Source organism: Empidonax traillii, unplaced genomic scaffold, assembly GCF_003031625.1.
Source record: "Empidonax traillii isolate 1590-97213 ecotype Southwest subspecies unplaced genomic scaffold, ASM303162v1 scaffold126:size1624879, whole genome shotgun sequence".
NCBI lineage: Eukaryota > Metazoa > Chordata > Aves > Passeriformes > Tyrannidae > Empidonax > Empidonax traillii.
Window position 1 is genome coordinate 1,205,331 of NW_020955319.1, and position 21,524 is coordinate 1,226,854.

General features: G+C 35.4%; 1 protein-coding gene across 39 annotated transcripts in view; it reads left to right on the top strand.

Moving 5' to 3' along the window:
- RIMS2 (regulating synaptic membrane exocytosis 2) overlaps window positions 1-21,524 on the top strand; it is a 449,434-nt gene that overhangs the window by 116,678 nt on the left and 311,232 nt on the right. For all 39 annotated transcript variants that reach the window (XM_027883430.1, XM_027883435.1, XM_027883443.1 and 36 more), the window contains one exon: window positions 5,425-5,735. In XM_027883430.1, coding sequence (XP_027739231.1) covers window positions 5,425-5,735 — 311 coding nt within the window. The remainder of the gene's footprint in view (window positions 1-5,424; window positions 5,736-21,524) is intronic.

The window sequence follows — 21,524 nt, forward strand, 5'->3', positions numbered from 1 at the left end:
AGAATATTTCAGTTGGCAGACACTTACAGTGATCATCTAGTCCAACTACCTGACCAACCCAGGACTTACCAAAACTTAAAGCAAGTTGTCAAGGGAGTCGTCCAAATACCTCAAACACAGACAGGCTTGGGGCATCCACGACCTCTCTAGGAAGCCTATTCCAGGATTTGACCACCCTCTCTGTAAAGAAATGCTTGCTAGTGTCCAGTCTAATCCTTCATGACCTACAGTCATCTGATTATAGATGAAGCTACCATGCAATGTTATAAAATAAAAACCTAAACTCTTTAAGGAGCATTTCACACTGCTGTAACCACCACATGTGTTTGTTCTCAGGTACAATCAAATAAATCCATAGTTGTTCTGATGATAGTTATTTGGGATGTATTTTTGTGTAGAAAAATAGTTACCAATGTGCAGTTGCAAATGATCACAGAATCACTCAGTTTGGAAGGGACCTGGCAACCAACCAACCTCCTGCTCAAAGTAGGATTGACACTACAAAAGAAAACAAACAAACGAACTGCTGGGTGAGTTCTCATGTTAACATGATGATGTCTGTACAATCAGAGCAGTAAAATGAAATGGAAAAGTTTCTGTTTCATTAAAAATATAATCAGACCCTACTGTTTACAATGTATGAGCATAAAGTAGATATGATTTATTCTGTTCACTCCAAAATAATGATTTTGTGTCTTTGAAATAGATCTTAGTAGCTACAAATGATGCATCAGTGTTCTGGACCTGAACCTCAAGAATGATGTCTCTATAGATAAATCCTGCAGCCAATGTAAAAGCCTCTGTGTTTTCCAAAAATATTAATGTTAGCTATTGATAGCACATGCTATATTAAAGTTTTCCACAGTTACAGACAGTGGCTTTCATTAGAAAGGAATATCAAAATTAACATTTTTAAAGGAATCACCTCATGGAAAACAATACAAATTTTCCCTCATCAGTAGTGGAAATCAGTACTTTTAGCTGTAAAAGACAACATAGACTACAGACAGTGGGAGCAAAATGGAATGATTGGTTATTTTAGGACAACATGAGCCATGTTTTGGTGGTCATATAGCCAAATAGATAAGATTTTATGTTTTAGCTAACTTCAAGCAGTTTCTATTCTAATTCAAGGAGCTTTGAATTCTAAATAATAATAAGCTGAGTACTAAAAAGTTTAACTTGTGACAGGGACAACTAATAGTGCTATTGCTATTTTACTGGAAAACCTTGGAAGGACAGCAACTAGAAAAGCAGCTCCATCTCCTTTTCTGGGGAGATTATGTTCAAAGTGAATCTCATAGTCCCAGAACCAGGTTACACACTTTTTAAATTTATAGTTCTTTGGAAACAGTGTTATAGTTCAAATAGGCAAAACAGGGTAAGATCAGCAGAAATTGGGACTAGAGGTAAGGAATATATACCATTGGCCCCCACTGATATTAGGGCTATATTAGCTAAAGATGCATCGATTTGCTATATAATCGTAATTTCTGTGACTGCACAGAGGAAGCTGACTCATGTTCCTGGGTGCCAGTGCTGGTTCAGCAGTGTCTATTCCACATCAACATAGTGACTAATGGAGAGATGTAATCCATCCTTGAAGAAATTTCATTGGTAGAGCTTGACATCAAACATTGCTCCATGATGTAATAAAGTTGTTTTGCACCTGGAACAGATTGGAAAAAAAAGAAACACAACCCCAAAACGGGACTAGGAGCAGTGTGTTAGTAATCTGGATTTCTTGCCCTGATGCTGGACCCAAGCAAAGGGTTTTTCTACTCCATTTTTCTCCTCCTTCCTTTCAATGTTGTATTCTTGTTACCTTGTATAATGTTTAAGGAAGTGTATCCTACATAAAATCCAAGAACCAAAAACCCCACAAAAAGACATATGTATTTAAATCATGTGAGATTTGCTTAAGAATACTACCAGCAAGCACAAGAATTAATATAATGCTAATATATCAGATGTTGTCAAGCAGGTGAACTTTAACAGATTTGATAAAACCACAGTACTATGGAATTTTTCATCTCTGCACACCTGAGTAGTGTTCTGAAGGCTGATGAGCGTTTGGTGTGATTATTCCTTAGGTTGTAGTGTCTAAGCTAACAAGCTCAAACTGATGTGTAATCAAATATTTCAAATATACTGTGCCTTTTAATCTAATCTTAAATAAAGTAATATTTTCATTTTATTCTTAGGAGTTAGTGATAGGTCCTCTATCACTGTACTTAGGGGAACAGTGAGTGATATTTTGTATTACGTTATCTAAAATGATTGTTGTATTATATCCTTTTTATTACATTGGTTTTTTTCCTTGAAATATCTGCAGATGTAATTTCTTGATGAATATATTTTCCATTTTATTGAATTTAACGTGGTATGTGAAATGTGTTTTGAAAAATTTTATCTAATAACAAAAAATTATAATTTCTTACTTAGGGAGATGCAGAGAAGAGTTTTTTTGTTCATTAATTATTTCTGATGCATAAATGTGAAATGGCTGATTATTGTAGGTTTGGCAGAATTTGGTTTTTGGGCCTATGTAAAAAAAAGTGTTAATATTACGTGATGAAAGCTATTAGCAGAAGTGGGAGCATATGGAGAGTAATCTTGTAAAAAAGGGCGAAGAAATTAAGAATGAGATAGAATTTATTTGTTCCCTGTATGAACTAACCTTTGTGAATGGAAAGCAGAAGGAAGGTTTTGTCTAATCCGAATTCTGAATACTTCATTGCAGTGTTGTATAAAAGAAAACAAATTTGTCTTAAAAAAAAAATGGATATAAGCGTTGATGGGAAAATATCAGGCTAGATGTATTTAGTGCAGCTATTTTCACTCTTGAGAAGTTGATTTGAACAGAACTTCAGCAATGCCTATGATAGGCACTAGGTGGTGTTTCAGCCTTTCCTACGGAAATGCACATCCCGTTACAGTGCCACTAGCACTTGAGATTCTAGTTTTGAACTAGTACTTAACGTTGGAGAGCAGATTTTTGTCCATATTTTCCTTTTCAAATTGGCAGTGTCCCCATGTGGAGAAGAACTGACACCCACAAATTGCAAAGGTGAGGTTTGGGTACAAAATGTGTTCACGACTGTTGAACTCTTTAGGGTGGTGGTCAAGAGAGTTGCAAACAGGTATAGTGGGTACTGTGCCTGCTCTGGAGTGCAGATTTCTGATATAAAGGATTAGCCCTTTTAATTAGTGTTTTAGAAGGGAAAATTCTATGGTTCTTCACAGGTCTGTAAAAATGTGTGTACTGAGCATGTGGTCCACTTGAATAGTCTCCTCTCTGCTTCTCTGCTGTGCTGCCCTCACAGTCCCATGAAATGCTCTGTCCTGGCAGGGACTTGGCAGGGACAGACCTGCTCTGCGTGTGTGACCTGCTGAGTGCTCTGTCACAGGCACCTGGGAGCAGGAGAGATCCTGTCCAGGACTATGCCACCTTCCCATCTGTGCTCTTATGATGCTCCCTTACAAGCGAGTCTCATTTAACTGAGTGCTCAGCACTAAAAATTACCAGTATTTTTTAAATTGCAAGAACGGTTCCAGCAATAAGATGGAGAAGCAGTTTAGCTCAGTACTATTTGAGGGCAGTTATGATTGTTAGGGTCAACACTGTGAAATCCCACATGTTGAAAGTACATTGAAAAGAAGGCTTTATCAGAAGTGTTAGCTGTAATTATCATTAGATACTCTTAGAAAGCAGAAAAAACCTGCAAAATACATCAATATAAGCACTTTTCATGCAATGTGTTTGAATTTTTTTCAATCTGAAATACTCTTGAGTAAATTTTTCAGGAGATAAGAAGGCAGTGTACCAGGATGGGACGTTTCACCACCTTTAAATGGGTGGGTGATGTCTCCTTTTCCTGCCCCAACCTGACGTTTTGTGAGTGAAGCAGTCAGTGAGTCTGAGTATGAATCTTGCATCCAAGTAGCCCTCTGTATGAAGCTCTCATCGAGACACTTTTTGTGAGGTTTGACTAGAGAGCACAGTTGAAATTTTGTACTAGAGAACAGCCTGGAGAATAAAAGTAAAACACAGATTGCAGCTTCTGAAACCTTTTCTGGTGGACTGAGCTAGATGAATTAGGGAGGTAGAAACTACATCTTCCATGTGATTCAACCATGGAGCCAGCTACATTTAAAAGAATAATGAAGAACATTAACATAAAACTGTGAATTTCCTGGACTGCACACCCCTGAAAAAGAGGCAGTTTAGTGTAGGATTAGAACTGGAAACATTATAAGTAGATTGAAGATCGAGTGTAGACATTCAAAGAACATGCAGTAAAAATGGTACAATTTTGTCTAGGAACTTAGACAAAGATATATAAGAAGCAGAAAAAGAAAAAGAAGAATAAAAACAAAAATAAAAAAGAAAGCTGAGCTAAGGCTAAAGAAAAATGAAGATTAAGAAGTGAAGGATTAAACTTGCAGTGAATTAATGCTATCTACAATCAAAATTTTTAAGATAACACAATAATCAGTTTGAAGGTACTATTGTGTTCATGACTGGTGTGTTGTATTTGATTCAGTACATTCTGATTTATTCTCGTGTAACATAATAACTAAATGTGAAATTAACTTACAGATAATTGGTGCTGCCAATATCCTGCACTGGCATGTGACTAAGGTGATTGGATACAAAAGCTTTGCAAGCAAGTAGATTCTAGATTATTAAAAAACCTTATTACTCTATGCAGGACTTCACAACTATGAAGGTGTAATGATTTTAATAATTAAGTAAACGTACTGTGAAAGGTAAATCTTGGCTATGAAGTGGGGAGATGCATCATCTTATACCTAGTGCTACTTTATTTACAAAGTGGCTTTAATTTAAAATTACTCTGAAAATTAAGTCACTTCTTGAAGTCAGCTTCTTCATATAAACATAAGATGCAGACCACTGTGGAAGAAAATCAGTGAGCATTTTGGAGAATTATAAAATTACTTGTTTGCAATAGCACAGGATCTATTCTGAAGTTCCTGACTCTGACTTAGTGAGAGAATGGATTAAAAGCTTAATGATTTTTTAATTCATTTTTTCTATCATCCTCAAACTATAGTCCTAATTTTTTCAAACTTACATTTATTGCCACTAGAATGTCAATATGTAGAACCTTTTCAGTTATATTGCTTCTATCTGTGGTTTTTCCTTGTGTTTCAAATAATGAAACAAGAAAAGACTAAAATTATTTTTGCTTGTAATTTTTCTAAAACCATTTCCTCCAAGGTTGTATAGCCATATTTTATTATGTTGTACCTAAGCTATTGTAATTTTAATAGAAAGAACTGAAACTGTATTCTTTCTACCTTTGAAAATGGTAACAATCAGTTGATGTGTGCTTGATGAAGATGTTGTATACAGTGTTTACAAGCTAACAGATTTTACATTTAAATATGTCTGAACAGGTAATGTGGGTATGTAACTTGTGCCGAAAACAACAAGAAATCCTCACAAAATCAGGAGCCTGGTTCTATAACAGTGGATCACATGCACCACAGCAGCCTGACCAAGAAGGAATTAGAGCTCTGAGGAACGAGGAAGCACCTCAAGAGAAAAAAGCAAAGCTACAGGAGCATCCTCAGTACCAAGGACCACCAGGTGACATATCCACACAAGCTTTGGACAAAACCAGATCTCAAGGGCTCACAAGACAAGACTCAATTAAGAATGGTTCAGGAGTAAAGCATCAAGTAACAAGTGACACAACATCAGACAGGTAAGAAAGTGTTTAATGCTTATCCTTACAAGATCTCCTGAATTTGTGCTTCAAATTTTATTTTATCTTTTAAACTTTTATCTTGTTTTTATTCTGTAGACTCTAAAATACATACTGGGCATTTTGAAGCATCAGCTGAGGAATCTTTTGTTGGTTTCAGATGGTCATAGCCAATATGTGATACTCATTACTTCTTCTTTAAAAAAAATGTGGAATATGGCAGTTGCAGTGTGAAAGAGCTTGTCCAGGTGCTTGAAGCTTTGTCAAATTGTAGTCATTGTGCTGTGTTACCATATTTCTTTTGTGTGATCACCATCTCTATGGCAAAAAAATTGTCGTAATCCAAAATAGAATTCAAAAAGGCAGGTTAATGGAAGACAGTGTCTGGTCAGACTACTGAAATAAAGTATCTGGTTGTACTTGCACTAAACAGTATTGAGGATGATGAAATCTTTGTGTAGTGACCTGAGCCTCTACATGGTTTTTCAGTCTTTTAGTTACTGTCATTAGTATGAAAGTTTTTTCTTCACTTGTTTCTGTCAATGTTACTTGGCATTGGTTGAAACCGTGACTATTGGTACTAATGTAGTAAGATCTGCTTTAACCAGAGGCTGGCGGTGGAACTTCCCTCCCTTTTTCTGGAGGTGATTGTACCGAAAGGCACCAGAAGGCTCTCAACCTCTGCAGATACATTTTACTGTAACAGAAAAGTAAGCGTGGTTTCATTGAGTAAATTTAGTTTCTTCCTAAACAAGACCGGAATAGCTCTTTAAATACAGTGAGAAGAAAAAGAAAGAGCGAATTTGCTCACGTGTTTCCGTAGGAATGATACCCTCGTGCACAGGAGAGAGAGACCTCCAGCTGCCTTGGAATTTGGCATCCACAGCAGTGCAATGTGGCAGCCTTCCTCTACTGCCCAGCTATGACTTCATTACTGTATTTATTCTGCGAGTTTGAAATAAGTTAGGCAGATATAATACCTTTTACAGCTAGTATAATTAAAATAGTTTTCAGTTTTCCTCACCTCTTGTATATTTTATTTCCTATTTTTGGTCTTATGTGGGAACAAATTGAATGTAATTAATCTAACCTTTTTGGTTTAACTTTTTCTGCTTGCTACCCTTTGCTCTGCTTTCAGCTGATGGGTTCGGTACGTAGTGGCTCTGAGTGCTCCTCAGTTATATGTGTAGTCTCTGAGAAGTACAGCTGGCACCCTAACTTGATGCTAAGGAGAAGGAGAGAGACACAGATTCTCTTGTGTTAATAAAGTGATGATAAAAAACTCTGGCTCTTGTTCTCAGCAACAATTAAATTCCAAAAGTGTTGCTATATTATGCATGCAGAGTTACAGAGTGAGACGGGAATATATAAGTAAAAAATTCATATATGCAAGATGCGTTTACCCTGAGTAGAATTGTATGATAAACAGGGACAGTATAAAGTAATATTTGCCAATAGGAAGAATGTAGACTCTATGCCTGAAATGAGAGCTTCTGATTGTGATCACTTCTACTCAAGATACTATTTAAGTCCAGAGTGTTTTTTCAGTCATTATCCTCTTCCTGTTTTATTTGGATAATAATACATTATCCTAATTATGCCTAATTAACATATGCAAGTGTGCTTGGAACCCGGTATATATTACATGCTACAGAAAGATAGAGGGTCTTCTGAATAATTTTTTTCCCTAATGTTCCTCACATAAACTCTTTTTTTTTTTTTTTTTTTCTTTTCTTCTTTTTCCGGAGATAATGAAAAAGATTCCTCCTTGATGCCCACTGAACATCTTAAAATTAATAAATCCATATATGTGCTGCTTATTATTGTTTCAACCATTAGACTAGTATTCTGTTTCCTTGATATATGCAACAGTCCCATTTGCAATTGATAGATCTCAAACTGTTTAGACAGACAGATAATTGATTATGGATTTTCTTTGACTGATCTGAAATTTGTTGCCTTAAACAAGTCTGGGATGATTTTGGATTGCACATTTTTCAAGGACGTTTTTCTTTTATTGTATTGATTACAGGGAAAGTAAAATGTAATTAAATGCTCAGGAGCAAGCTGTACTTACAATCAGCATTTATAGAATAGAATCATAGAATGTCTTGGATTGAAAGGGACATTAAAGATCATATAAATCCAGTCTACCTGCCACGGGCAGGGGCACCTTTGACTAGATCAGGTTGCCCAAAACCACATCCAGCCTGGCCTTGAACATTTCCAAGGATGGGGCATCCACAACTTACATTGGCAACCTCTTCTTGTGCCTCACCACCCCCATAGTAAAGATTTTCTGCCTTATATCTAACCTAAGTCTACCATCTTTCAGTTTAAAGTCTTTACTATAATATTTACAGTCTGTGCTACAGCAGTTTTACTGCTTTGTCCGTAGTGAACCCATGGATAAAGGCAGAGGCAGCAGGCACACCTTACAATTCAGTAACTGCCCATGGTATATTTGACATTGTTTGAGGTGAAGCTACATAATATATATCAAATGGAGGTTTTATGTTAAGGACAGTTGAACTGTAACTATACGTGGTGGTTTTCACAGACTTACCCTTCTGTGCAGAATATAGATGCTAATATAGTGTAATGCTTCATTCCCTGAAAACTACCAAATGATGCGAGTCAAAGAAATGCAAAATATTATTCTAAGTAATCAATAGGCTCATAAGGTCCATTCTGAGGTCTGCTCTGCACAGATACTAGATTTATGGCTGCAGTTCTTTAATTTGAAGTATTCAATTTCATTTTAATTCTGGATTTTTCAAAAGGTTCTAATTTTATTTTCATCAAAAAATTTCATGTAGTCTATTGTTCCCAAGACCTACACTACTCATCATTCAATACATTGTGTTTTCTCTCTAGCAGCCAAATTATTTGAACAGATATAATATTTTTTTCAGTCATCTTGAAGCGGCAATAAGCTTGTGAAATGGTTGGTTTCTTCATTCCAAAGCCCAAGCCAAAGCAAATGTTTATACTGTCTTATTAAAATGTGTATAATATCCTAAAATAAAATCTGGGAATCAGGGAACCTTAATGCTGATACAAAGCTTTTTTACATATCATTCTGTTTGCCTGACCTATTAGGTCTTTAGGTAGTGTTGCCATGCTTGACTCGTTATATAATTATTTCTCTTGCTTTTAGTAGGATCCATTGTAAAGTCATTTTAGTAGTTTTCCACATATGAATTCAGTGTTTTAAATTGTAAATATTTTTTGACATTCTTCCAGAGATGCTGCTTCACAAACCTTTTTTCTATATACTTAGCTCTCTTTAAGTAGGAAACGACTCGCATCTTCCCAAAGTAAGGTTATCATGACATAACTATTAATATATTACTGAAATGATGTTATGTAGTTCAGGTAGATGTGATTTTTTTTTTTTTAATTATTATTATTTTCCCTAATCATATTGTATGAATCCAAAATATTTTTCAAAATTTGAAAATGATAACTTCAATTTTACAAATATATATTTGTCATGCATTATATTAGTGTAAGAAAAACTTCCTCAAGGATATATTTCATGAGATTCAATGAAAAAAAGAAAGTCAATTTATTCTTGCTGCATCTATCAGAGGGTAAGCCATGTCACAAAAAGAGAATTGGTTCTTGGTATCTGTAAAGATCATGATCTGTAAGAACATGATTTGAAGCAAGACTAATGAATAAAGCTGCCTGAACCCTTTTCAGATTAACTGCAAGGATATGAGATTAAATCATAAAAACCAGAATGAAAACAACAAAATTGAGAGTGAGCAGCTGCAGAGTTGCGCAACAGCAGTATTTATTTTCCAGGCCAGCAGATACGGATAAAATATGTCCTCCTTCCCTCTTTCTGGGCTTCTCCTTTCAAAGCTACATTATTTTGCAGTTTATTTTCTATCAGCCCTCTTATCTCAGAAAAAACAAGAGGATTTTTGTGGTGGTTTCCATATGCTGTAGTAGGCTTGGAGAATGCATTTCGTTCTGAGTAAGAAACGTAAACAAGAATGTTGAGGCTACTTGGGTCTGAAGACGCAGGATTTCTGCACGTATTCCTTATGAAATGTATATGTGTGCTGCCCACATATGAAGGCTTTATTCTGTTGTGTTACCAGTGGCAGTAGCATGAATTCCCCATGTCCCTTTGCTTCTGTGCTTGGAAGGAGTGCCAGTATGAGTTGTCAGTGTAGGGTCTGTCTTTTGGGGCTGCAGTTTGGGATGTCAGGGTGTGAACAGAGAAGAAAAAGAAGAGACTGAAATATGAGAGAAGAGGAGGAGAGAGGAAAAAGCAGGCACAAGCTAGACTAGAAACATCAAAGAGCAGCATGAATTAAATAAATGAAAATTTGTGTCCATCTGTTTCATGTTATGTCTTTTTCAAACGACTCTTCTTTAATTGCTTCATCATGAACAACTGCTACTGAGAGCAGAACTGATGGTAGTTTATCGCAATTTAAAATATGACAATGTAACATTAAAGAGTCAGTCAATTACATTTCTTTCTGAAATGCTGAAAACTGGCCATTTCTCCTGATTATTGCTGTTTGTCTTCTGCAACACTTGTGACACAACACTGTAGTGCAGCTTCTGATTTTGATGGGATTTTTTTTTTTTTTTACTACCTAAGTTGATAGACTTTTAGGCCAGATGTGTTAAAAACCCTTTACTTGGACCTGTGGAAACTAAGCATATTTGAAAGCGATCTCAAGTAAAATAGAGGCATTTTAACTTTTAACTTTTTTTCTTCTTTTTTTTTTTTTTTACCTGCTGATATATTTAAAGGTATCTGTGAAGATCATGATCTGTAAGAACATGATTTGAAGCAAGACTAATGAATAAAGCTGCCTGAACCCTTTTCAGAACCATATTGAAATAATTGTATAGAGACAGTGTTTAAAATAAGGGTGTTGGTATCCACGAGTCAGACTGATAAAGCTGTGCACGGATTTGTTCATGTCTGGAAGTATCCATTAAGGACAACAAGATCTCTAAACTTTTTCTTTATGTAAGACCGAAAAAGTAGTGTGAATTATTTTTTTTAATGTTGTTGACCACCAAAATAGAAAAACCCCTCACAATTGTTGTGAAAGCATAATTATATTCTTTCACTTCATGAATAAATCTAATACTTCAGGTTGAATTTAAAATTGAATCAGCATTCTTTTCCATGCATGACTGCAAAGAGCTCACACTGACTTTCCATGGCACTAGAACAGGGAGCAAAGGGCTTTAGAGATACCCTACAGTATTTTCTAACATATTAACTAAAGATTTGAGTTTTATGAGGTTTGAACTGCAACTGAATAAGTTTGTATATTCATCTTCCTACTCCTATTTTAGCATTTTTTATCACTTTGATAGCCAGTCCTTGGCGCTATAAGGTAAAATCTATGTCAATCTGAAAACTAGTCTCAGTAGTTTTGCTTTTGTTTCTTATGCTGTCTTCTATTTCAGTTATGCTTTGTACAATTCGTGAAGTAATAGCTTAGAACAAATAAATTAGTTTCTTCTTCACAGAGCTGCTCTTTTAATTGTTTAATCCATCTACATATAGGTTTAAGGGTGTGGATCAACATTTCTTGGCTCTTCCAGTTTCCAGGTAGAAACTGAAGTTATGTTTATCTGCTGTCTCAATCTCGAATGACATAAAAATAAGCTTATAACTATGGCCAGAAGAAGCAGTAGAAATGTATGGGAAGGGAGCCAGAGAAAATGCAGTATTTAATTATTGAAAAGAAGTACCTTGGGTCCAGGAAAGTCAGAAATCCTTCAGTGCAGAAATTTTAATGAAATAATTAGACACTTAATGACAAGGATTAAGCTACACCTGCTTATGAGGATGAGTAAGGAGCTTGATACCATCTGTAATGCAGGGTCTCTGTAAGGAGTTCCTGAATGACATTTACATTGTATATTAACAGTACAGACTACCTATAGTGAGTATACTGCGTTTCTACCTGTTATTAGTAGATAACAATGGATTGTAGCTTATCCATTCTGTTCTGATTTCTGGAAAAGAGGTGAAGCTTTTTCTCTCCTTTGCAGAATTGTCTGTCTTCTGGGAAACAAAACTGCTTGTATGGTTCTGTTTGTCCTCTAGTGTTGGTTTTATGGATCTTCTCCTCACATTAATAGTGACCACACTAGCACAACGTTCAGGATGAGGAATTACAATGTGACGTCAGTGTGGTTTTTCTGAGATGTGTATTGCTTCCCTCCCTCTACTTTTATTTTCCCTAACTTAAAATGTTTTATTAAAAGAAATGCTTTAGTTGGTATTTCCAGTTGAATCTTTATCTAGCTGTAGAACCTATACCAAATAGCACTGGGCCTCTGACAAATGGTACCTACAATATGGGATCATTTTTTCTAGAGAAAGCTAATCTGTTTGGAGAAGAGAGAAAGAGAAGAGGAAAATTCTGTAACTGCAGCAGAATTAGCCTTTCTTAATAAATAGTCTAAAACGGCTGTGTTCCTTTTCAAACACTGAGATGTTTTAATTAAGCAAAAACCAAAGAGATTTAGTTCCAGCTTTAAGTGACAGTCTGAACTCAGCTTCAATCATTCTCTGCAGTGAGCTAATCTCACACTGATTTTAGGGAATTTAATTTTCATAGTTTGCTGTAGAGTGCTTTTTCGAAAAGAATTCCTTTGCAATATGATGTTTGCATTTTGCTTACTGTTACTGGTTACTTGATCTTTTCTCAATTAGTCATATCTCTTGAATGCTGCTTACTGAAAAATATAATTTACTATTTGACTTTTCTCAGTCTCAGGCAGAATTAGTTCAGAGAAGTCTTGATATTCAGTGCTGATGTTTGGTATCTTTGCAGTTGAGTTTGGCCTTCCATGGCAGTGTTAGCTTTCTGTATAGCACAGCTATACGTTTGCCTGTGCTGAAAGACCATTAATAATCTGAATCTGTAAGCAAATATATCATCTGTATCTGAATATCGAATGCTTTTTATTAAGTACTGACTGCAGCTAACATTTACGGAATTAAATGTAGTTTTACTTTTAGCTAAATTGACCCTGTAAGAAAGCAATATGAGAAAAAAACCTGAGAGTGGTAACATTTTAAAATTATTTTTAAGATTAATGAGGCCAACAGCTTTCTGAGTTGAGCATGTCTTCTTGAAGTACAGTTTTGTTGACCTTGCATAAACATTAATGTTAGAGCTCGCTGTGTGTTTATAATCCTTAGATGTGCTGTGCTCTGTTTTTTCGAGGCTAAGTTCTCTTCGGAAGTATAAATATCAGATTTCATTTAAATTTCATATTTTTCAAGAAATGGTGTTAAAGGTGAATAAGATACATCTGTGGAGTGCAGCTGAGGGAAATGTCTAACATTAAGTAAAATCAAATTTGTTGTTTCTGGCAGCAAGGTGAATCTGGAATTTGCAGGAAGCAGTTCAGTGACTGGCCTTTTGTTTTTGTTTTCATACTTTTTACTGTAGCTATATAGACTGAATTATAAAAAAAAAAAGAGAATGCATAAGTTATTGGTACAAATTCTTTCTTTGGTTCTTTGTACCTCTAGAAGTCACAAAGAATTAAGAAATTACTTCTGTAGTGCAATTTAGTTGTCATTTAGTTGTCACATGGCAAGATAAAAAATTTTAGTAACTGTCAATCTACTTTATGAAGTCAGATCTGAGGAAAAACTTAAACATGAATGTAATAGGACCAGGGTGACCATATTTTCATAATTAAAATTTACATTATTAAGCAATACCATTTTGTTTTCTACCTTGCTCTTAGCATGATTATTCTGTTTCTTTTTCTGCCCCTTCTTCAAACCCAATTCTTATTTGTCCCTTTGCTTACTCTAGAATGTCCTTATATGGTTATTTATTTCTTTGTTTACTTTTTTAGTAATTATTATTATTTATTAGTAATTATTACTCATTTTCTTTTGTGTATCACCATCTCTTTCTCATTGATATGAGTTCTTACCAAACTCTGTCTAGACATTGGAAGTGCTTTCAAAGATATACCCATGGTATTCTTTCTATTTAAGACAGGTATTTGTTTCTTCTCTAACCCAGTTCTTTTTCTTTCTCCTTGATGTAGCTCACCTCTTTGCCTCACTTTACAACAATTCTGCAACCATTCATAAGTGCCCTTTCAGTTTTGTGGTGAAGTAATTGGACATTTCTCTCCAAAGCTTTGAGAAACCTTAATTTTGGGCTTTTCATAAAACAGACCCGTCTGCGCTCTTTACTAACCAGAAGGAAGACAGCACAGACATTTTAAGGGAATAGCAAAGTAGTGCAGTACAATGTCATTTCAAGTTAAGCAGAAATATAGGTGACCTGAAGTCAGTAACTCTTAAAGCAGAATTTTGAAATCCAAGCTAATACTTATATATGATATGCAGTGGCTTGTGTGTATATGTAGCTTGTTCTGACTTTCTGCACTGTGCAGTGCTCTGCCCTGAAATCATGCCCTGGTGTTTTTAGAAAATGACATCAGAAAGTGCCCAGTTCTGCAGCACTGATCTTCCTGGAAATGTCGTCAGGGACCTCAGTAACTGTATCATCTTCATCTTCAACTCTAGAATAACTAGAGTTTAAGTTGCTCCAAACACAGTTTTCCCAATTTCTGGTTCAGTGTTTTGTCAGCTGATAATAAATGCTTGAATTGGCCCCTAGATGTAGTTTATCTGCCAAAGTAAGTTTTCATTATGCAGCATGTAATAAAACGAGCCACGAACTTTGCTGCAGAAAACCCATTTTCTTCAGTAAAAAGAAAACACCAAGAACAGGAGCTCTTATGGTAATATCATGTTAGAAAATAATGTATTTTTGCTGCAAAAGGTTTTATTTGTAATGACTTTGTGAAAATGTCGGACTTTAAAAGATAGAGTTTCTTGATGATCACTTACAAAAATTGAAAAAATACCCATCAAGGCAGAGGAGATTAAAACAAAAAATATCTGATTTGCTCTGTAATTCCAAATAAACTGGAAAGCTTCAGAGAGACATTGCATTCCAAAGTTCCAAATCAGTGCACAAAACCAATTTTTTTTTTTTTTTTCCGGAGGTAGATTAATTTTAATTGAATCTTGTTGACTCTGGCATTAGGTGCTGGGCTGGCAAAAATTGACCTGCTTCAGTTGTATCTTTATGCTCCAGTTAAAACTGTAAAAAATGTTTAAGCTAGAAAAGGAATGAGAATTGGTTCAAAAATCCCAACTCTTGAATATAAAATTTAAATATAAAATTTCATTCTCTATGTGGCATATGGGTATTTCTTTCAGAAGCATTTTTTCCCTCCAAAAATGACATTTATTTAGAAATGTATTCTGTGGTATGCCACCGAATATCATGAAGGCTTACAGTTGCAACAATCAGTTATGAAATTAACTCTTAACTCCCTTCCCAAATGGCCAACACTACATTTATTCCGCTAAAATAGAACTCATGTATTCAGTGGAAATCTTTCCAAAGTAAAATATTTACCCAACCATAATGCTTATAAAACCCAGGCTCCATGACGCTGTCAAAGGAAATGAATTCCAGAGGTGTGGGATCATCAGGAAAATATTCTTCTGGTATTACAATCAGCTGAATATAGAAGCAACCCAGGAGACCATAAATCTTATAACGACATGAAAGGAAGATAAATTAGTCTCTTTGAACTCATCCCCAAGATATGGAAGGCTCAAAGTTTTATCCAGTGTACTGAACAGCAGAAATTAATAAACAATCCAATGCATAGATGGGTTGTCTTAACTTCTGTTTCACAAAATGAAAAGGCTGATCTTAACCTTATTGTTATTTGGAGAGTGATCTTTTAGTTTACACATATATTAGTCTTTCTTTCCATCACAGATCACCTGGACATATTGAAGCCCAACACAAGTTTGGAGGCCCTTTAAAGTCCAAATCAATCATCTGAAGGGAGAGACATGGCAATAAATCTCTTAAGATATTTTTCAAGTGACTAAAAGAAATTTCTAAAATTAATTAAGCTCCCAAATTCACTGTGAATTAGAACCAGTTTCTGCAATGCATAACCACCATAGATTTCAAGATCAATGTAACTCTAACTTTCTTTACATAACAAGGAGCTTTCTTATCAACTTGCTCCCACAAAAAGCATTTGTGTAAGGGATCTCATTTAAAGAGGATAGCTGTGCATTTCATGAAGAAAAAAATTATCTCTTTATCTGAGTGTGTATACTGGAACCATTACTATGCTGGGTGCATTTGCATTTTTGCTAATCATCAGTGGACTGTTGTAGGATTTTACTATTTGCTGAAACTTTTGGGCTGACTGTGTCCCTTCTTAAATTTTTATGACTTTGAGAATAAAGGATCTAAGTACAAACTGCCTCTGAACTCTGAAGAAATCAACTTGCACCTTGAATATGTCATCCTGAGGATGAGAGGAATGACTGATACCTGAAAACAGTGTGTGTATTTTCAGCTTCTGTTTTTAGAATTTTACATTATTAATCATACATAATACTTTGTTAGTATTTTAAATCACCTTTTAGTTTTTTTGAAAGGTGACAAATGATCAGTTTTGATCAAAGTGAAGAACAGAAACCTCTTTTGTAGCAGATGAAGTTTTCAGTGCATTGTTTCAAAAATCAATCCAATCTCTGTTCTAGGCCAGCAGTTCTTGACCAGTGAGACACATCTCATTGGTGAACCATCCAGAACTGCAAATGAGGCATAAAGCAGGATTCATGTACTGTAATGAGGTGCAAAGAAATATCAATTGATTGTAAGTCAGCTGGAGGAAAAATTGGTTGAAATATACTCCTCTAAACCTCGTGTTCTGCAAGGTGCACCTACTGCATATTGAGCGTTTTGTATCAATGTGTATTACACATACTCCTTTAGTGAGGACAAAGAAGTCTCTAGAAATTTTATAGCTCTGATTGCCTGATTCTTCCACCTCAATAGTATTCCTTTAATACTTCTAGAAATATTTTTATATATTATATACCACATGTATGAAAGTGGACAGATGTATATATTCATACTAAAATTTTAGGATGCCTAGGCATTTCAGTAAACTATCAGACACTCTGAGGAAAGTGGAGAACTGCTTATGGGATCATCACTTGACCCAGAATATCCAGCTATTATTTTGTGAAGAAAAACAGATTTGTTTCTCCTCTAGGAAGCTGACCAGTCCCACAGACATGAAACAAAATTTGTTGCATGTATTAATTATTTTAGTAACAAACAGAATCATGCTTTTGCTGGTTGAAGAAGTAATTTGTACATTTAGTAGACAGATAAGTTGGCTTTTGGTTTGTCAAATGCAATTTCTGCCCTGGTAAGTCTATACAAATTCTGCCTTAGGTCAGAGTAGTGATTTAAAAAACTAATATTCCTAGATTTTAAGGCTTCTTTTCTATATGTGATATCTGCCATCAGTAGGAATTTTGCTAGAAACCATGCAGATCCATAAAATACCTGTGTTATATGTGGGGAAAATGCGTGAATAGGAAAAAGGGAGAGAATGAGCACACTTGGATATTTTTTTTATATGGTGTCAGAACACAGCCAAGGCAGGAGCTGGAAAGTGTTCTCAGATCCAGCACAATAGAAATGCAACTGGAGAGTTATATTCCTCCTTCCTAAATAAGGAACTTAGACAAGCATAAGAGCACTTCATTAAACCTATTTTTGGGCACTCATGCAATTTTGGGTCACATGATTTTTTTTCCCCCCACATGTTCCTCATTCTCTATTAATTATACAGAAGGAAGAAAAAGAGGGCTAGCCTTTTAAACTACACTCCTTAGTCATTTCTGTTTAAGTGGGATGATTCTGAGAGTCTTTGTTATTAAGTTTAAACGATCTAAGTTCAGCTTCAAAATTTGCCTAACATCAAAAATGTCTTCATTTTTAAGCATAGACTTTCCAAAGCAAGGAATAGTTAGAAATACCCAGATCTGGCAAGTAAGGCAGAACTAGGCACTGGAGCTTTATTGCAGACCAAGCAAGTTCCATATATTGTGTAATATTCAGAAGCATGAAAAGGACAGAGATAAGGGAAATAATTAAAATTAAACATTTCATGTAATTATTTTCAACTATTCTATGTCTTGTCATATTTAAATAAAATTTCCCATATTGCCTTTCAGCTAATATGTTAAAGAGAATTCTGCAGAGAGGTTTGAGAAACCATAATCTATATTGAGCTAAGGAAATTAACCAATAAGGCAAAGTTATTCATGTTAAAGATAGTTTAAAAATAATTATACTGCGAGGTATACCCCACTTTGAGTCATACTTACTGATCCATTTTAAGAATTAGTGCTGTTGTGCTTTGGTCTATCATAATTAATAACAAAAGGTTTTTAAGTTATATTTTTCCTATTTCCCTTGTCCAATTTAATTGGTTTTTTTTCCTCTGTCTTACTCATCCTGAAATGCGCAATTTGTGTGGTCAGTGCCAGTTTCCATATGTGTCCACACTAGGCCTAACAGTAGGATTTCCCAAGTGAACATATGGCACATTTCATATTATCTGTGTAAGGAACAAAATGAGACCTACCATTGTGTTATCTGAGTTTCTATCACTGGAATTATTTATAGGAAGTCATCTGGCATTTAAAGTTCACAAGTCTTCATTGTTTCCTTTCATAGATTTAGAATTTAATTAAACAATAACTGGTCAAAAAAAGATAAAATCTCAGTTTCCAAGTATTTCATTTGTAAAATGCATTCTTTCCAAACTAGTAAGTTTGCAGGCAAAATCTCATGTTTAACTTCCTTGCCAACTTTTAGAAAGTTTTAAAGCCATATTGATCAATAGATCATGATTATTTCTTAAATTTTCTTAGACCATGATGAGATGCAGTGAAATGAGTTGTTTTATGTCCTGACAGAACTTCAGCAGACCTAATTAAGGACAGTTGGCACTTTTCTGCTTAGGAAGTCCAAAGCTGATCTGGAATTTCCCAACAAGGCTTGACCTTTTGGGCTGATGTACTCTGTACTCCTAGACTTTCTTGGGAATCTATACATGTCAAGCTTAATTTTGTCTTTCATTAAAAAGTAGGCAGTTGCTCCCTTTTCTCTCCTCTGTGTTGATGACATTAGTACTGTGAATTCTCAGAGAGGGGAATATCCAGATTCTAGGGTGCTAAAGGTATACTCATACCTTATATTTGTATTTTATCCTCAATGTCAGTAGATTAATCAGAGCATCCTCAACTATTTTGAGTGTTGCTGCACTTGCTGGCTGTGTTCATGACTGAGGAAGGGTGCACACACTGCTTCCACTGGCACCAGAGCAGTTCCAGTATTTGGAAACGTGCTAGAGGCACAGTGTTGAACTGCGCTTTTGGGCCTTGATCCAGGGACTGTTGGCATTCAGTGTTATCCCTGATATCACTGGAATTAGGCTACTAAACAGCTGATGCTACGAGGAATGTAACTCAACAGACTTTGGAACAGCAAAGCTCTAGCATCCTAAACACAGTGAGTAAGAGAAGGGCTTGGGGTTCACACCTCTTGTGGGGACCATGGACATTATTTTTAGCTGCAACCCAAACCGCATCACTTAAGCTTCATTTCCTAAAATAATTAATACATAACATACCTACAAGATTTGTGATGATTATCTGTTTTTGCGAAGTTTATTTTAAGGATAAATTCTTATTATTTCATTGCTTGGTATTACTGCTGGTGGAACAGGTGAGTCCTTTGTGCATGGGATACCCCACGAAACTGTAGAATGAGGGGGTTAAATACAAGAGGGAGGTAGTTCCATGAGCTCCAGAATCAATGATAGTCTCATGTTTTTCTATGCTATATCTTTTGTGACGTGGTGAAGGATCACAATAACCTAAGCACCTTTTCCTACCACTTTTGATAGTTTTGTCAAACTTTAGATGGCAATGGTGTGGCTATTTAGTGACCATATTCTTCTGACTGTCTTTCTACTGTGGAAGTTAATGGGAAATGGCTCAGTTCTACCTCCTCTTCCTCTGTGTGCACTGACTTGGGTCTTTCTTCTTCTATGATGATGCTGATTTTCACACAGCTTGCTGGAATTCAACTGCTGAAATATTTATGCCCTATGGAATTAACCAGTCTCATCAAGCATATTAGTCATGGTGATAGATGATAATATGGAGCAAAAAATGGATAAACAGACTGTCCAGGTTTCTAAGTCTCATATTGTTGGCTTTAAATGTGTAACTTAGACTAAAAGGAGAGAAAGATTACTGTTAAATGGCTACATGGGAAATAAATGAAGGAGGACACTGAGAAGAATTATGTGCATATGGATGGAATGCCTCAAAAATTAAGGCAAATAAACAAAAAGACATTTTGGAAGATACTCAGAATAAAACACAAGAAAGAAAAAACAGTATTTGATGGTCAAACATGTGAATGGACTTTTTTTTACGTTAGTATACTTTGGTAGTGCATATTTTCTGTAACAAGCTTTGGTCTCTTAGCTGAAATCTCCATATCTTCCGTTGTAGATCTGTGACCTGACTACTAGGGAATAAAATCAGTATCACTTTTCCATTTTCAATTAATGTTTAACTCAGTGAATTAAATAGTTCTTTCAATATTTAATATTTTATGTGAGAGAGAACAGCATCAACAGCAAAGACAAAGTCCCTTTGGAATAACCAAGAAGATATTGATGAGGATATGCTTCATATTTTAGGAAGATAGAAGAGAATCTTGGGACTCAGTTTTCCATGTTCCCTGGCACTGTTCTACCTGCCAAACTACCTGTAAGAAAAAGAACGGTGTCTTTTGAATGATGCTCAGGCACCAGCTCAAGGACAGGATTCGTTATTACAGTTCTTGGACAGAGACTGATGCCTTCCTGTAGTCTGGATTTAGGTACTTTTATCTTTTTGCCTCTGTATGCCTCTCTTTATTATTTCCTATATTAGATATTTAGAATATGGCTTCTGTGACTGCTATGATTCTTATGTGAATAAATTTAAGGTTGTAGATTTTGCCTTAGTTGCTAAACTTCTGTTGTGAACCTGAACCTTTGAACATCGACGTAATGAAATACAAAGGAGTATGTGCTTTACTCCTGAAGAAAATCTCGTTGCATTTCACTTGCAGTAGTGAAGGGAAATGTCTATCTTTCAGTGTAATTTGTGTTAGTTCTTTAAAATCATGTCCCACCTTTGAACATCAGTTTGCTAATCTGACCCAAAATGGGTAGTCCTATAAACTGTAATAATATAAGATCATCCAATGTGTGAGACCGCTGTTGTTTTCTTACCTGTCTGAAAATCATTCTTTTCATAATGAATATACTTCAACAGTCAAAATTTTTTCATCGTAAATATTAAGCTAAATGCTTTGATAAGGGCATATTGAAGAGCAATGGTACTGCATTACAGGTACTTATGTGCTATTAATCACCCAATTTTATTTAGTATCTAGATGAAAAAAACATAGAAGTTTGGCTTTCTGTACATTTAGAAAAATCCCACTATTATCCCCAAACGTCAAGTGACTCATCTCTACCATTTTCTTTTGCTTTTCCATCAGACTATACTTACGTACTAACCAGTAGATTAGAATGGAACCGAATCCAAGATTGTTCTTCTTTTGATTGTCAGTTCCATCTGGCTTTGAAAAGATGGATACTTCAACGGGCAGAGCCTACTCTGCTCCTGCTCCTTCATTCCATTCTCTCTAGCCTCTTCCTGTTAGGTCTCTTTACTTCCTTGATTCTTCTCAGCCAAACAATTATATCTTGGAAAAAGTGGAAATACCTAAAAAGAGGTCTTAGTAAGAAGTTTTCATTATAAGGTCAGTACAATACTAT